This window comes from Onychomys torridus, chromosome 23 (genome assembly GCF_903995425.1).
Source record: "Onychomys torridus chromosome 23, mOncTor1.1, whole genome shotgun sequence".
Classification (NCBI taxonomy): domain Eukaryota; kingdom Metazoa; phylum Chordata; class Mammalia; order Rodentia; family Cricetidae; genus Onychomys; species Onychomys torridus.
This window is the reverse complement of record NC_050465.1, coordinates 21,647,137-21,663,962: the sequence shown is the minus strand read 5'-3', so window position 1 is coordinate 21,663,962 and position 16,826 is coordinate 21,647,137. Positions and strand designations below refer to the sequence as shown.

At 45.1% G+C, this 16,826-nt stretch overlaps 1 protein-coding gene across 11 annotated transcripts in view; it reads left to right on the top strand.

The window, feature by feature from the left end:
- The window catches only part of Ptprm (protein tyrosine phosphatase receptor type M), a 709,515-nt gene that overhangs the window by 663,345 nt on the left and 29,344 nt on the right, over positions 1–16,826 (top strand). For 6 of the 11 annotated variants that reach the window (XM_036172971.1, XM_036172968.1, XM_036172967.1 and 3 more), the window contains one exon: positions 14,334–14,450. In XM_036172971.1, the coding sequence (XP_036028864.1) occupies positions 14,334–14,450 (117 nt within the window). Of the gene's footprint in view, positions 1–14,333; positions 14,451–15,116; positions 15,168–16,826 lie in introns of all 11 variants that reach the window. The other 5 variants (XM_036172965.1, XM_036172960.1, XM_036172969.1 and 2 more) reach the window with 1 other exon arrangement.

The following is a 16,826-nucleotide window of genomic DNA, read 5'->3' as shown; positions in this document are numbered from 1 at the left end:
CATCATGGCAGGTGGGGCATGGTGTCTGTTGGCAGAAGCTGTCTGCCCTGTTGGCCGAATGTGAAGTGCTTGCCCATATCTGGACATACCAGAATGTAGAGACAGAGATGAGGCAAGAAGCACAGCCTGGCTAGAAACTCCAACTCCTACCCACTAGAGGCCGTCTTCCTCCAGCTAGGGCCCTCCTTCCAGGATTCCACAATCTCCCAAAACACAGCTGCCAGCTGGGGACCAAATACTCATATGCATGAGCCATGGGAAGTGTTTTACATCCAAATTATATCAAGTAGGGTGTGATTGTGGGTCAGAAATCAAAAACATTTGAAGACAAAGAAGGAACAGAGAGATGTTCATCTCTGAGCTTTAGTTTCATATCCTTGAAGTGAAAAGAATTGACCAACTCTAAAATACTGTCCTTAGATGAAGATTTTTTTTGTTTGTTTGTTTTGTTTTTGTTTTGTTTTTCGAGACAGTGTTTCTTTGTGTAGCTTTGCCCTTTTCCTGGATCTCACTTTGTAGCCCAGGCTAGCCTCAAACTCACAGAGATCTGCCTGGCTCTGCCTCCCCAGTACTGGGATTAAAGGCATGCACCACCACTGCCCAACCCGAAGATTTCTTTTTATTTGTTGTTTCCATTCAGACCAAGAAGATCCCCTTGAATAACAAACATACCTGTGTATTTCTCCACACGACCCCACAGCACTCACTAGGAGGGAAAGTCTGGGGTGCGAACACTTAAGAGAAAACAATTCAGTCCAAAGACACAATGAGGGGAGATCCAGCCACCCCTGCTTCTCCCATGCTTTACATGGAAATTACGTGGGAGTCCTGGCATGGAACGTTCCAGTATAACTGTTCTCCTAGTGAGACAAGCCCTGTCCGTGATGGAGCTGTATTTTAATTTATTCAGACCATAGAAGATGGCTTATCTCAGATTTGTAAGCCGCCTTTTTGTTGTTTTTGGTTTTTTGAGACAGGGTTTCTCTGTGTAGCTTTGCGCCTCTCCCAGAACTCACTCTGTAGACCAGGCTGGCCTCGAACTCACAGAGATCCTCCTGCCTCTGTCTCCTGAGTGCTGTAAACCTTCTTTTAAAAATGATTTGATCTGGTAATATGAACTCCTCCTTTGGGAGATGTTCCTGTCCCAAGTCCTCCATTGTTAGTCATGACAAGCCACTGCTTCAACACGCAGCACAGCAAAGCCATCCCCCCCTTCCAAGCATGCATGCCCCCTTTCTTTACTCAGAGGTCCCACAGAGTCACAGCCGCTTCCAGAGGGAGTGCTAGGGAAAATGCTGAGCCTTTGGAGAACGGCCTGACCACTTACTGAGGACACACGCCATGGAGACATGGGCATCAGGAAGAAGTCTCTTCCCCATACACAAAAAATAGAGGTGTATTTTGTTTTTTAATCTAAAATGTACAATCCTTGGAGATTGTACGTTGGATGTCCCATTAGCCCAGTTTGGGTAGCAAATCTGTGTATTTGGAAGGCAAAGGGTAGTGAAAAGGAAGAAATTGATACAATTATAAAACTTTATTGCACAAAGAAACTCTTGATTGGCTACTAAGTTGGGTAGCTTTAAGAACCGTGAAAGAAAAATAAACACACTTACACAAAGCAAAGAGAAAACCACAAAACTATCCTTGGATCTAACCAAAACCTTATCAAGTGTTTAAATCAACCTCAAATCATAAGGTTTTATAATATATTTATTATCTGGAATGCTAATCCTAACTTTTATAAATATTACTCTGATATAATTCTTTCAAATAAATAGATGTACAAATAATCTATTTACACTCACAAGCACACATTTTTAACAGCTTGTAAAATTCCCAGGGCATGATAAAAAGTTCCTCATAAATATGTGCACATGCACACCCACCCACATATACATCCTCCTAACTATGTACATATGCACACATACATGCAGGCACATAAATGAACACACACATGCATGCACATAAGATGCACATGCAGGCACCTGCACTCACACACAGTGACCTCGGTGTCTGAAGTGCTCTTACCTTTTGGCTAATGACAAAACGCCATCTGCTCCGCATGCAGGCCATGGTCTGAGTTGAATAGAGCATTAATGAATTTCCTGTAAGGATCAGTCTCGTGTCTTCTCCTCATTCCTCCTGTGTTTCTGCCTTTTCAGTGCTGGGGACCTAAATCACTCAGAACTTCCAAGCATGTCTCCCACTGGGCCTTTTCCCAGCCCTGCATGTGTGTAGTGGCAATATAGGAACAGTGACAATCCAGACCACATCGAAGACATTAGTCACTACGGTGGAGCTGAAAAAGTCCTATAGTATTGTTTGTGTTTGTTGCATGTATGTATCCATGTGGGCGTGCACATGGCGTGCACATGGCCAGAGGTCAACACCAGGCATCTTCCTTTATTGCCCCCCCATCTTATTTTTGAGACAGGGTCTCCCACTGAACTACAGTTCAGTAATTTGGCTAGACTGGCTGGCCATTGGGAGATTTACATTTCTCTGTGCAACAACCCCCAACCCCAGCACTCCAGTCATACATGCCTTCAAGGGCCACTTTTATGTGGGTGCTAGAAATTGGAACTCAGTTTTGATGTTTGCACTTGACTGACTGACTGCGCTGTCTCTGCAAATCCTAGCCTGGTATTTTACCCTTTCCTTTTCTGTTTGTATGCGCAAATGATTTTCATTGTGTCACAGATGCCTAGGACACTCCCAAGCCTGTGGCCTATGAGCAGTAGGCCAGGTGAGAATATAGCCCAGGTGAGCAGCAGCCTCTACTGTCTCGGTTCAGTAAAATCACCTAAGGGCTTCTCACAATGTCCCTTTGTTCCCCTACCTAAGTAACAGATAGCTGTGTTAGATGACCTCTGGCCTTCTGTAAGCCAAAAGATAGAAGAGACAATCTTTAAGACATTTATAATCCAATTATGGTAGTGATACACACAGCTTTACAAAGCCATGTGACAACCACACACACACACACACACACACACACACACACACACACACACACACACACACACACACACAGAGAGAGAGAGAGAGAGAGAGAGAGAGAGAGAGAGAGAGAGAGAGAGATACCAGCCACAGGCTTCTTCGAGGATGGCCAGGTGATTTCTTCCATGAATCCAAAAGACTGGACACACTGAAAGAAGTCAACTCTATTTAGGGGAGAGTGTAAGCTAGTATAAAAAGCATGTTTCATGGAGGGGGAATTTCCATTCACCACTTCTTCCCATGGACCTCTTCTTCATTGGAATACCCCACATTTAAAGTCACATGTGTTTATATACCAGAACCCTTAAGAATATGAGTCCATGGCCCCTGTGTTTGACATGAGAGAAATACATCTGTATTTAGCCTACCTGATTAACCCTTTTGTGGTGAGTTCTCAGCAATTCAGCCTTATGGCCCTTTAAAAATTTTTTCTCAAACACCAATGAATTACAAATTGAACTTCAGAGATGGTTCCCAACAGGCTGACAACTTTCTGCCAGGCATCTCTCATGGTGCCACCTTGGCAGGATATTGCCAGATCAAAACACATTTGCAGGTCTGAATAACAAATGTTTCTTATTATTTAGGTCTCAAGCAGGCTCCCAGTTAATGGCAGTCTCTATACAGACCAGCTCTGTTACAAGCTCTTACCCAGTCATTGGCTCCTTATCTATTGACTACCTTTCCACTGGCCTGGGCTGTGTCCTCTCTCAGCTGATTCTGCCTCCTCTCCCTTTGTCTGCTCAAGTCTAGAGATCCGCTTACACAGTCATCGGCCTCCATGACTGTAAAGTGCCTGAGAGCTTAGCAGGGCTGTGCATATAGCAGATGGATGCGTGTTCCTGGAACAAATGCATCACAGCCCGAGAGCTTTTATCACCAGCCAAAATCCACTCCTATCTGCTCAGGCACAGCTATATTTTCCTGACACCACCATTGCACATAACATGGGAAGTCCCCAAGCCTCAGTGTCCCCTAACTCCTGGTCACATGAGCATCCCATCAAACACTTCGGCAGCACCCTTCCTTCAACAGCTTGCTGACAGGTAGCAAATGGTGTGCTCACTCCAAGGCAGAATCTGTTCTCCCTTCTCTGCTTTCCGCCACTACCTACTTCATCCTTCAAGCCCCTGCCCTGCTTTTCTCCTAAGGCTTAGAGTTATCTGGCCAACTAAATACGTAAGTAAGCTGGCACCTCCCAAGAGGATGGGATCAGAGAGGCAGAATTAGGGAGCGAGCAGTTTGATGGTCTCTCTGTAATAAAGTGGCAAAACAACAGTATCTCTAGTTTCCCTGTGTATAGAACAAATAACGCAGAAATTCAGAAGGCTGCAGTTAAGGAGAATCAATTGCCTTCAAACTTTTCTCTGGCATTATCTGCCCGGTGTGTAAGACCAGGTAGGGACAACAGTTTATGGCCTGAACTACTAACCATTTCTCTGAGACTGAGTTCCCAGGCATGCCATTGATGTACAATCTATTCAACTCCCTTCCACCTGACAGGAAGATCATATAAAGTCTCTCCTGGATTACAGACTTGTAAACCTCAGGATCAAGGAGGGTGCATGTAGCAATGTAATTTAAGCATGTTAGGTCATTGCTGGATTATAGAAATACCCTGGTTATATTAGTCATGAGTATAGGAAACAGACAAATTGCATACCAGGATTTCAGTGGATTATTTACTGGGTGTTACTGTAAAGAAGCTCAGGAAAGGTCAGGACAGTGATTTGGTTGGAATTCCATCTGCAGAGGAGCTAGGAAGAGTCCCTACTTCAAAACTAGATGCTGGATTTGTACCTGTCAGCTTTGGCTCAGCAACTGTATGCCTCAGGACAGGCCACTGACCACATACATGCACACAAAGGAATTAGGCAACTTCAAAATGCTGTGTCTACAGCAATGCATTCCTGCACACTTTCTACCCCAATGCTGTCAGAAGCAGGTGGCCATCATGAACTAGGACTTTGCCATCAAAGGACCCCACTCTTCCAGGGCCCATCAAACAAAGACTTGAAACCACATGGGCTTCCTAGAGATGTCTTCTGCCAACTCCCTCCATCTCCATCACCTTCTCCTCCTCGTGGAAACAGCACCCTTTCTTGTTGGATGCACTAATGATGTAGTCAACCTTGGAAAGCTCTAGGTTCCCTCCTTTAGAATTAACATTCATTCAGAAAATTTTAACAAACATTCAAGTGTACCAGTCCTGTTCTAAGTACCTTACAAGAACAGTATTCATGGCAACAGTTTCATTACTGTCCTTCTACAGATAGAATATTGGAACCTCTAAGAGTTTAAATAACTTGCCCCACATCACAGCTAGCAAATGAAGGTTGGCTTTTAATCCAGATAGTGCCGCCCCAAGGGATGTGCTTTTGATCACTCCCACCTGCCTCGTGATCTGTCTCAAGTTAGATTTGCTGATTGTGCATGCCTTTTCATAATGTTACAATCATAGTGCATTTCTCTGTATTCCCGAAAGACCTAGACAGGGTTCTGCTTGTAACTGACGTTAGGACTATCCAAATGATGAGCAGGACAACCTGGAAACTCTATGTCCTATGTCCTACGCATTGGCTCTTGCTACGTTGCAACCACAAAGTTGAAATGCAGATCCCTCAAGCCTTTCGCACCTACCTGTCAATCAGTTCCAAGTTAGGTATTTGTGAAGTATGGATGGTGATATGGACCCTGCGGAATTAGTGTAAGGGGGCATGCACTTCTAGAAGGAACTAGGAGCATAGAGACAAGCCTGGGCCCTTGCAAATCATTTTCCTCCCTAAGCCTCCATATGAGAATACAGTGATGAGAACATCTCACCCAAACCAGTGAGGGCTCTATGTACGGAAGTGACCTTGCAAATGAGGGTTTGCAAACTATCTTTGTAACTCCAGCTGTTTGCTTTAAATTGCCACAGACGCTGTCTCCTAATGCCCATTTAGGAGATGGGTGTATTTCAACCACCACATGATCTAGTATCTACCAGCACTTATGGAAAGAACCAGAATGGGCCTATGACTCACACAAGGTCACAAATCTAAAATATGACATTAAGGTAAAGACTATGAGAAAAAAAAAGTCCCTTTTTCTCTTGGACCTTTTATATGCTAATAGTACTGCTGTTGCTCAAATGTGTCTAAGATGCTTCTTTAAGGTGTAACCGTCAGAGAGTGTGGCCTCTTTTTACTGTACTTGGTGATGGTGGGCTCCCTCCTTGGCCAGGATTTGAACATGGGGCATTGCTAAATGCCAGAGCCTCCTTTCTTGAACAGGTACAGAACAGAGCAGTCCGAATGAGTGTGTCTCTTGAGAGCCTGCTGAAGTCGGCTTAGGCTGCTTTCTGGATCCATAGTCAACTGAATGAAGTAGAAGGAAGAGTCAGAAAACCGGAAGCCATGAGCGGGGCCACACCGGCTGTACACAGTAGCCTAGAGGGATGAAAAGGAAACTTCTCTGTGTTATGAAGCTCTTCCCCCAAGCTAAAACCGCCGTCCTCCAGGAGTGCTTGATTACCGTCTATTCCAGAAGTCCTCATGAGTTTTGCCTGAAGGAGTGTCCCACCACCTAGTCATGTGAATCAGGTCTGGGAGGAAGAAGCCAGCCAGGTCCCTTATACACAGCCTTGTTAGTATTGATGTATATGAAATGTTTTAGGAAGAGTGGTGAGCAAATGAAATTTACACGTAAATGTATATAGCAGGGATCTTAGCTGGTCCTACTGGTCCCTGCCTGTGATCCTAGCACTCAGAAGCAAGAGGTTAAAAGGTCATGAATTTCAGGCCAGCCTGAACTACATGGCAAGCCCTAACACAACTTGGACTATAGTGCATGACTGTCTTAGTTAGGGTTTCTGTTGCTGTGAAGAGACACCTTGACCACGGAACTCTTATACAGGAAAACATTTCATTGAGGTGGCAGCTTACAGTTCAGAGGTTTAGTCCATTGTCATCATGGCAGGGAGCCTGGTGGCATGTACACAGACATGGTGATAGAGAAGTAATTGAGAGTCCTACATCTTGTAGGCAACTGGAAGCCGACTGAGTGTCACACCAAGTGAAGCTAGAGCAAAAGATACCTCAAAGCCCACCTCCACAGTGACACACTTCCTCCAACAAGACCACACCTACTCTAACAAGGCCACGCCTCCTAGTAGTGCCACTCCCTATGAGCTTATGGGGGCCAATTACATTCAAACTACCACATTCTACTCATGGCCCCCATAAGCTTGTAATAACATCATAATGCAAAATGTATTTAGTCCAACTTCAAAAGTCCCCATAGTCTATCACAGTCTCAACAATGTTTAAAAGTCCAAAGTTCAAAGTCTCTTCTGAGATTCATGCAATCTCTTAACTATAATCCCCTGTAAAATCAAAAAAAAGAAAAAAAACAAATCACATACTTCCAACATATAATGGCACAGGATATACATTGCCATTCCAAAACGTAGGGAAGGGAGCATAGTGAGGAAATACTGGACCAAAGCAAGACTGAAAGCCTGCTGGGCAAACTCCAGACTCTGCATCTCATCTCCATGTCTGATGTCAAAACTCAGAGTTAGGTTCTTCAGTTCTCCAACTCCTTTCAGCTTTGTTGACTACAACACACTTCTTTCTCTTGGGCTGGTTCCACTCCCTGTTAGCAGCTCTCCTCGGGTAACCCACGACTCTGGCATCTTTGATATCTTGGGATCTCCAAGGCAATCCAGGCTTCAACTTCACAGCTTCATGCACTAGACTTTCTAATAGGCCTTCATTCAGGGACACCCCTGACACATACCCGGCCTCAAACATGCCCCTTAGGCATAGAGATAAATTCCATAACCCATTTCTTCTGTACCTGACTCTGAAACCAGAACCACATGGCTGAAGCTACCAATTTCTGCTTGCCTCCCTCATTCAATTACATCTTCACCAGCTTTCTGTTTTTGATTGTTACCTTCACTGCCTGAACTTGGCTGTCCTTGAACTTACTATGTAGACCAGGCTGGCCTCAAATTCAGAGACCCACCTGCGTCTGCCTTCCGAGTGTGGGATTAAAGACATACGCCACCCACCACACCTGGCCCAAAGCTTTTCTTTAGTTCCTTTTCACAAGTTGGAAACTTAGCCAGGTGGGATCTTGTCCTGAGGTCACCACTCCCTTTATTCCATTTCTTAATCCATTTATCTCCTTGAACACAGGACTTTTTCCACTTTCTGGTGCTCTTTTTCTCCTCAAAACTTACATTTTGTAACTTACCCTGCTCATCTTGTTCCTTTTCATTATAAATCTTCCATACCTTCTAATACTGCCACTTATAAGGATTCTGTCCTTAATTACATCATCAGCTTGCAATGGCAGCCCAGACTAAAAAGCAGGTGAGCCCTCTGTGTGTTCCTTTTCTCTTTCTGCTCTCTTCCTTCCAAATAGTCTCCTGTTTCTCTGGTTCGTTCTCTCTCTCTCTCTCCCTCTCCCTCTCTCTCCTCTCTCTCTCCCTCCCTCCCTCCCTCCATCCCTTCCTCTTCCTCTCCCTCTCTCTCTCCCTCTCCCTCTTCCTCTCTCTTCCTCTCTCCCTCCCTCTCTCTCTTAATAAAGCTCTAAAAAGGTAACTATGGTTCGTGACTCTCCAGCACTCTCTTCCGTCGGCATGGATGCTGCAGGCAGAGGCCAGCCAGGAGCAGTGCTGCCATAACCAACACCACTCCCTATTAGATTATGGGGGCCAGTTACATTCAAACTAACACAATGATCTTGCCTCAAAAAAAAAAAAAAAGAGAGAAGAGGAGTAGAGAGAAGAAGGGAGAAGAGATTATATATTATGCATGAAAAATCTCCTTAGCGTTATGAGCAGAAATTAGCAGCTCGAGATCCATGGGAAAAGGTGATGATAGCTTCAGAATGTACCCTCCCCCTGCCCCACCTCTCCAACCACACCTCTTCTGCCTTACATAGACAGAGCAGCTAAAGCCACTTCAGACTTCTTGCTTCACATCTGCTCCTGAAGCTGAAACCTAGCAATCAAAATGTCATGTGCTCCCTGAGGTCTACCCTCCCACACATCTCTACAGCTGGACTCAGGGCCTGGCCCACCCAGGGAGTTCATTACCTGCCCTGGCCCTGCCTTCCTCCTAGAAGGAACTAGGAGCATAGAGACAAGCCTGGGCCCTTGCAATTCATTTTCCTCCCTAAGCCTCCATGTGAGAATACAGTGATGAGAACATCTCACCCAAACCAGTGAGGGCTCTATGTACGGAAGTGACCTTGCAAATGAGGGTTTGCAAACTATCTTTGTAACTCCAGCTGTTTGCTTTAAATTGCCTCCCCAGAACACAGACGCTGTCTCCTAATGCCCATTGGAAGTACATCCAAACCATACAGTAGGAGACTGGAATGCCAACCTCCCTCCTCTGTGTCGTCTTATTTCTAGGGAGCACAGTTTTCAGAAAAGAATAAAAGCAGCATGGATGCCTGCCTTCATGTTCCTCCCCCACAACCCACACAGGTGCTGCTGCTCAAGACTTCCCCCCTTCTCTTCCTCAGCATCCTGTTTCTCTCTCCAGATGCCACCAACTCCTGCTGTCATCTAGGGCTGAGGTTATAAACTTATCACTGAAGAATGAGGATTATCATTTTTGAGATCTTGTAATCAACTGGACACAGATTTTTTTTCTTTATTGCATTGTATCTGATGACCTCCAGACCCATCTACACTTGTGAGGCATCTAGGAAGCCTCATGAGATTTGGCTGCTTCTGTCCCACCACAGAAGTTGAGAAATGGCCTGGAATGTGACCTGGGCTTTAGGGTTTCTTTAAATACACTCCCAGCTGATCTAAATGTGTAAGCAAATTTGAGAACCACTAACTTCATCTTGGGACATTCTGGGACAAGAATTGTCGCCGTCCCTTTTTGACAGATGGAGAACCTGAGGTTGCATAAGCAAGTTGCAAGGCCTTCTTTCAACTCCTATCAGCCAGGTTCTACAGTCTGGTTGAATTGCAGAAATTCTTTCTGGTCGGTATGGGATACAGGCCAGGGAGCTTGTTGGAAATGCCAATTCTCCAGACCCTCAGACTTTGTTAAGAATCACTGCAAGAAGTTTTGATATGTGCTGGAGTTTAGAACTCTTTTTTTTTTAATTTATTATGTACACAGAAGAGGGTGCCAGATCTCATTACAGATGGTTGTGAGCCACCATGTGGGTGCTGGGAATTGAACTCAGGACCTCTGGAAAAGTAGTTGGTGCTCTTAGCCTCTGAGCCATCTCTCCAGCCCCGAGTTTAGAACTCTTAGTGCATCCGTGTCAGGATGCATTGAAGGTCAAGATGATGTACTCCCAGGCTCAGGAGCTGTGGCTCAACCCCCCTCCCCTCAGTGATGTTAAGACCTTAATAAACATGGGATTATCATGGATGATGAGATAAAAATTACTCTCCTTTAAAACATCTTCCAGGAAGTTCAAGATCCTCACATTATACCCCTTTCTGTGTTTTAAATTAGTGGATTTTAAAGCCAAAGTTGACCACCCCTTGGGAGCAGGGACTGCATCTCTCCTGCAGACCTGAGCTAGCAGTGGAGCCCGATACTCTTTGCTTGATTAATGGCCTGATGGAACCCGAACAGGGCACCAAAGTAATCAGAGACTCCTGGAAGTGGCCTCATTTCCAGGCTGGAGGCTGTTGCCATACATGATGAAGATGTGTGGGAGGCAGAGACTCTGCTAGATGCGGAGCAAGTGCCCTCAAGCTGCAGGAGACAGCTGGCTTGGCACAGGATCAGATGGAGGAGCATCCAGTTGTGTGGGGCCAGGCTCCAGCAGGTGTTTCCAAAGCCTTGGCTTCAACATCTCTGTCTGTCGAGTTAGAGCCAAGGGGTGGCTATAAGCCCCACATGCTGCAGAGGCACAAAATCTTCATCTCTAATGAAACATGCTCTCCTTCCTATTCCTATTTCTTTAAGCAAAATAATAACTTGACACAGGTCCAAGCAGTTAAAATGATACTTAGAAGAACTCAATTTAGAAGGATTTTTAGGAGGCTGAAACAGATGTGGCATACCATTTCAAGATACTCTGGGAGATGAGTTGGGGAGGACCAAATTCAAAATGGTCCCTCTGCCTTTTCTGAACCTGCCCCAACAAGTGTTGGCATGCAAGATGTGAGGTGCCCTAGACACTTTCTAAAAGGAAGTACCTCCATGCTTCTGTTGTCTTAATTGCCTCTGGATTGGAGCATCCAAGTGGCTCTGGACCAACTTCCATCCATGCATATCAGAGGAGGCCACTGTCCTTTGCTTCGAGAGAAGTCGCACCTGCTCACTACCAGTGTGGCTGCAATGGGAGCCCTTGACTTGGAGCTACCCCAACATGAACTGGACCTAGAGGTTCCCGCCACCTGCCTACACATGGAGGCATCCTGCTGCATCCCGTTTTGCAGACATGCAGAACTCTGGAAAACTGTGCAGTAGAACTAGGTCAGATTTTAGATGCAATCTAAACTGGCACATGGGAACTATCCAGAAGAGAAACTCTGGACCCTCAGTCCCTGCTGGCATGTTTTAGCTCCTTGACCCCAAGACATTGAAGGCCCCGTGTTCATATTTATTAAAAATGCCCAGTCAGAGAAAGAAAGGAATCTAAAATAGATGAATAGGCAACCATACAACAAACTGCTTTACATTTATTACACTTGTAGTTTGTCAATTATGATACACCAGATAAGGGGATTTTATTAGGTAAAAGATCCTTGTTATAACACAAGTTACAGGTGTATCTGTGTATGTGTATGTGTGGTGTGTGTGTGTGTGTGTGTGTGTGTGTGTGTGTGTGTGTGTGTTCTTGTTCTATTATACTTTCCACAGGGAAAAAACTTTTTAGTTGTATTGAATTGAGTTACTCCATGTTAAAAGTACTCATGCATACTGTAGTTGTAGTTCTATCCACTACCTTCTACTTGCATGATTGATGTCACAGAAAGGGTGAAGCAAGGCCTTCAGCACAGAGGCATCCCTGTTATGGACATCCTATAAATCAAATTATGGTCATCCTCAAGTTAAATCTCTCTACATACCACACTGTCTGATCAGACCGACTTTGCATCTATAAAGAAGTCGGGTCTCTTTTAATCTTGGATATTTTAGGTATTGCATGGGTATTCATGATGGTATTTCTGAGATCCTGTAGATCTGCCCTTTAATAATGTCATAGATAGCATTTCTGGGCAAAGGCTGTACAGGGAGATTCCCAAAGAGGACTGAGAACAGCATGAGATCAAACCCATCTTTGCCCTGTGCTTCAACTGCCTCTGATTTATATATTATCAACTAAGGTTAATAAGGATTATCTTGCAGAAAGTTTCCAGAGTTCAGAGGCATCTAGAGCCCTAGCCAGTCACAAGCCACACTACAAACATTAGTGTAACACGGATGTTTGCCACATTAAAAGGGTCTTCTCGGCCCATAATCCTTTCTGAAAATGTTCCCTGTCTGGGATTTTCCTCCTCACACCGATCCTATGCCTGTCTCCATGAAATACAGCCCTGTGTGGCCACTGCATATTGATCATGTACAAAATGTGACCTCCAGGTGCTGCAGGATCGGAGGAATAAGCAAAATAGCCCCTTTCCTGCTGGCCAGTAATAACCAGGTGCCAAGTTTTGTATGAAGGATCTCATCCTTGCTACCAAATATGGTCCTTGTGAATCAAAGGGAGTTCACATCTTTGGAGAAAAGACTGGAGAAGGAGGGGGGTACCTCTAACATGTGCTTTAAAGAATGAGGGGTATCACTTGGAAAGAAATAGATGGGAGAGGACATTCTAAACAGAAGGATGGTTTTGGATCCCAGAGTCTATTTGAAGATTAAAGTAAATGTATGTCCTTGAACATAACATAGAAAATAAAAGTGACAGTTGTAGATTGGGCTGAAAATGCAAGTGATGGCCAGTTGTTAAAGCCACCTACACCCCAGATGAGAGAACATCCCGTCACTCCCAGAGACGGTGCTGGAAAGCAACGATCTTGCAATAGCACAAGCCTGGGTGGGTGTGTGGAGGGGGGTGCTCCACTCAGGAGGTGACTTCTGGATCTTGCCTGTGTAGCATATCTGTACCAGATGACCCTGTAGACCACGCTGAGATTGTGGCAGAGGTAACAGAAAGGACAGAAATTATGTCTGGGAGGTGTTTCAAAGACGTGATGGAATTTCGAGGAGCCATAAAGAAAACTGAAAGCATTGTATTTGCAAGTGGAGTTCATCATGTTAAGTGAAATAAGCCAGACTCAGAATTTCTCATCTATGTGGAACTTAGATTTGTAATCATACATGTGTATGTTTATGTATATATTTGTGGGGGGGGAGGCTAAAAAGGAGTCAGGAGGAGGAAGAGGAAGAGGAGATCATAAGGAGGCAGGAAGCAGAGAGGGCAATGGGATCGATGTAATAAAAAAGCAGAGTGGGCACTCACTGCGGGGAAGAAAGAACCAGCTCCCAAGCAAGAGGGAACATGGAGGAGGGATGCATGTGGACAAAACATAAAGACACACATGTATGACCGTGTCGTGATGAAATCCACTACATGCTGTACTAATCTGAAACTGATTTTAAAAAGAAAGACAGTAATTTGTGACTGTAAACAACAGTGATGGGCTGGAGAGATGGCTCAAAGGTTAAGAGCACTGGCTATTCTTCCAGAGGTCCTGAGTTCAATTCCCAGCAACCACATGGTGGCTCACAACCATCTGTAATGAGATCTGGTGCCCTCTTCTGGCCCACAGGTATACATGCAGGCAGAACACTGTATACATAATAAATAAATAAATCTTTAAAAAAAAAAAAAAAAAAAAAAAAACAGTGAGAAGAAACTGTGAGTCTGAGTTAGAATTAGTTACAAAGCTACTTTTCCTCTCCAGGCAGAGTAGTTTTATCTTTTGAACTGAATGAGATTTTCTGCTCGGTCCTCTCCCAAAGCCTTTAGTCACTTTCTGAAACTTAAGCTTCAAAGAGACTAAACTATGCAAACTTCCTCTTGTGGGGTTATTTTTCCAGACTGTTTCCTGAGTAGCAAAGACAGGAAATGGATGCTTACTATAACGGGATAATAACTATATTCTGTTAACTTTAGACCATTTCCCTACATTCCAGTCTTTCCATGACTTCACTTTACTTGCTTTTGGAACCAGGGAGTGAGGGGAGCAGAGGATGCTGAGAACAGTGACTGACAGACTTGCTTTGGAGTTCGAGGCTTAACACGGGCCGGGCGTGCAAACTTATCCCATAAACCATAGTATGACCTCTTCATTACAGGCACTAAATGAAAACCTAAACACACCCCCTTTGTGTTTCTTGAAGGTGAAATGCTGCAAATACTGGCCAGACGACACCGAGATCTACAAAGACATTAAAGTTACTCTGATAGACACAGAGCTGCTGGCAGAATACGTGATAAGGACATTCGCTGTGGAAAAGGTAAGAGGGAACGCCGGAGCAAGCAGCAGACCCGGATGCAGGTAGGCTCCGGTAGTTTCCCCAGACCGCATCTCACCCTCCGATTCTCTAACAGCTCCGCTCCATCCGCAACGTGAACCATTCCCATTTCACAGCAGTCTGTTACTTTGCGACTAAACACAAAGACGGTCTCTACAGCGCTGTTTTCATTTTTAACCTGGATGATCTGTGTCTGCCCTTGTATCTTTCTCGATTCATAAATCAGAATTTATTGAATTTAGATAAATGCCCTAAATGATGAGTCTCTCCTGTGTTGAATGTCCACTTGGGTTCTCCGGGACTGCGTTGGCCTAAGTGCCGAGGCAGAGGTCCTAACTGCTCTTGGAATTAATACCTCACTCCCTTCAGGCTATCTCAGGTCCAAGTTCAAAAGAGACTGAAGGGTCCTCTGAGAGGCAGTGATCTCCCTGGAAGCCCACATGAGGGAGCTCCATCAGTCACCGGCAATCTTGCATGAGCCAGCATCTCTTCATCTTTCGCTCCACTTGGGTCTCAGCCCTGGGTGAATGCCCCGCATCAGTTCTGTCCCACCTCATCCCACACGCATGGATAGGGCTGCTTCTCTGGGAAGCGCTGTAGGGGCGTAACAGGGAATTTCCTTATTCCCCCCTCTTTCTGCTGACATAGGGAGGGGCCGGAGGTGAAGCAAACTGCAGTCCGTCCAGAGAAGTGCCACAGGTACGCTGTGGGGAAGGTGGAGGTGCCGTGACTGAGAGACATTCTTCCCCTCAGAGGCCCCACAGGCTTTACTGTCCAGAGCCTGTTCTCCAGGATTCAGCCCTGCACAGCTGCTGCACTGGGCTTACCAATTTGTCATGAACGCGTCCTGCTCTCACTCACCAAGTAGTAGCAGACCCCTTAGAGGGCTGGGTTATGCCAGACTGATGGCCACTTGGCTCCTGGCCCCTCTCCTGATCCTGTGTTGTCGCTGCATCTAAAGGCACTTTTTAGAATAACAAGGGGGTCTCTGGGAAATAAGGAAGCCGTGTTTGTCTGATTCACGATGATGACTGGAACCGTCCTCGTTTGAAAATCCAAATTTGTGACAGTCTCGCAAAGCTGAGAAGGCTTTAGTTTATTTTAATCTGTTTCTCATACTCTTTAGCTTCTTTTTCCTATAACCTGTCCTTTAAATAAATAAACAAATAAACAAACAATAAATAAATAAGCAATAAGAGGGAGGCTTGGAGACTTCAAAGAATGTGACGTTCTGGTTGACTCGATTCCTTGAGTTCTAAACCTCACACTTTGATGTCGAAGTTTTTCCTTCTCAGGCGAGACTGTGCAAGAACAAGCACTTCCAGGACTTTTGTATGGCTCTTGGCAAGAACGCTCAGGAATATCCGCATGAAAACAGCAATAACAGACCCTCCGTATTTTTTGTCCTAAGCCACTGCTTAAACATGAAGCTCTTTGAACCATCATCTGTTCTCTAACACGCTGACGGTGCTGGGGAGGGTGGGTGGGTTTCTTGGCTCTGTTTTTAACCTTTTGTTGTCTCTGCTGCATAGAAATGTCCCCCCTCCGACACACAGTTATTTCGGTCACGAGGCACCAGGGCAGAGATGGTACAGGGAGGAGGACAGGGAGGAGCTTGCACAAAGCGTTAAGAGAATCAAACTGGAGTGTTAATGACCTTCAGGCTGGGCACTGGGAGTCTTGACGAAAACCCTAGCCGCCGTTAACCGCTGGAGAACACTCCTTGGACTTGGAAACTTTCTCATTAAACAGGGAAAGAAAAGCAAGTGGTTAGCTATGGGCTTTAGGTTTCTGCAATTCTATTTTGACAGCAGGATCTAACAAGAGACCGAAGGGTGGAGAGATTTGGGCACTGCTACAAAGGCCCCAGACAGCAGTAGCCTGGAGCCGATGAATTCCTCGTTTGCATCTGAGGGTTCCCCTCTTCTGTCCCACATATCTAATTGTTTTGTGTAGCATACGATACCCGTCATGTCAGGAAGGTGACTCTGAGGCCCCCACAGACCCAGACCTTGTCTGCTTTGACACAATGGAAGCTGGAAGTGGCCACTGTATCCTCTGTGCCCATGAGACACCCTGAGACCTAGCAAGAGGAATAAGATGCCCTGTCTTAAAGACAGACACACGCTTCATGATTCAGCCCATCATTCCAGACATAAAATAAGCCCACTGTGGGATAGACACCATCCCTCTTCCCATTATACTGAATCAAAACATTAAATGATTTATACTCTTTTTTACAGCATTAATGCATTTCCAATGAAAACTAGAGAAATAATGTAATTAACATCCAGCTGGGAAATACTTAGGCTATGATTGCTGATTGCTCCTATGTTTCCCCAGGAGAATCTGCCGTTC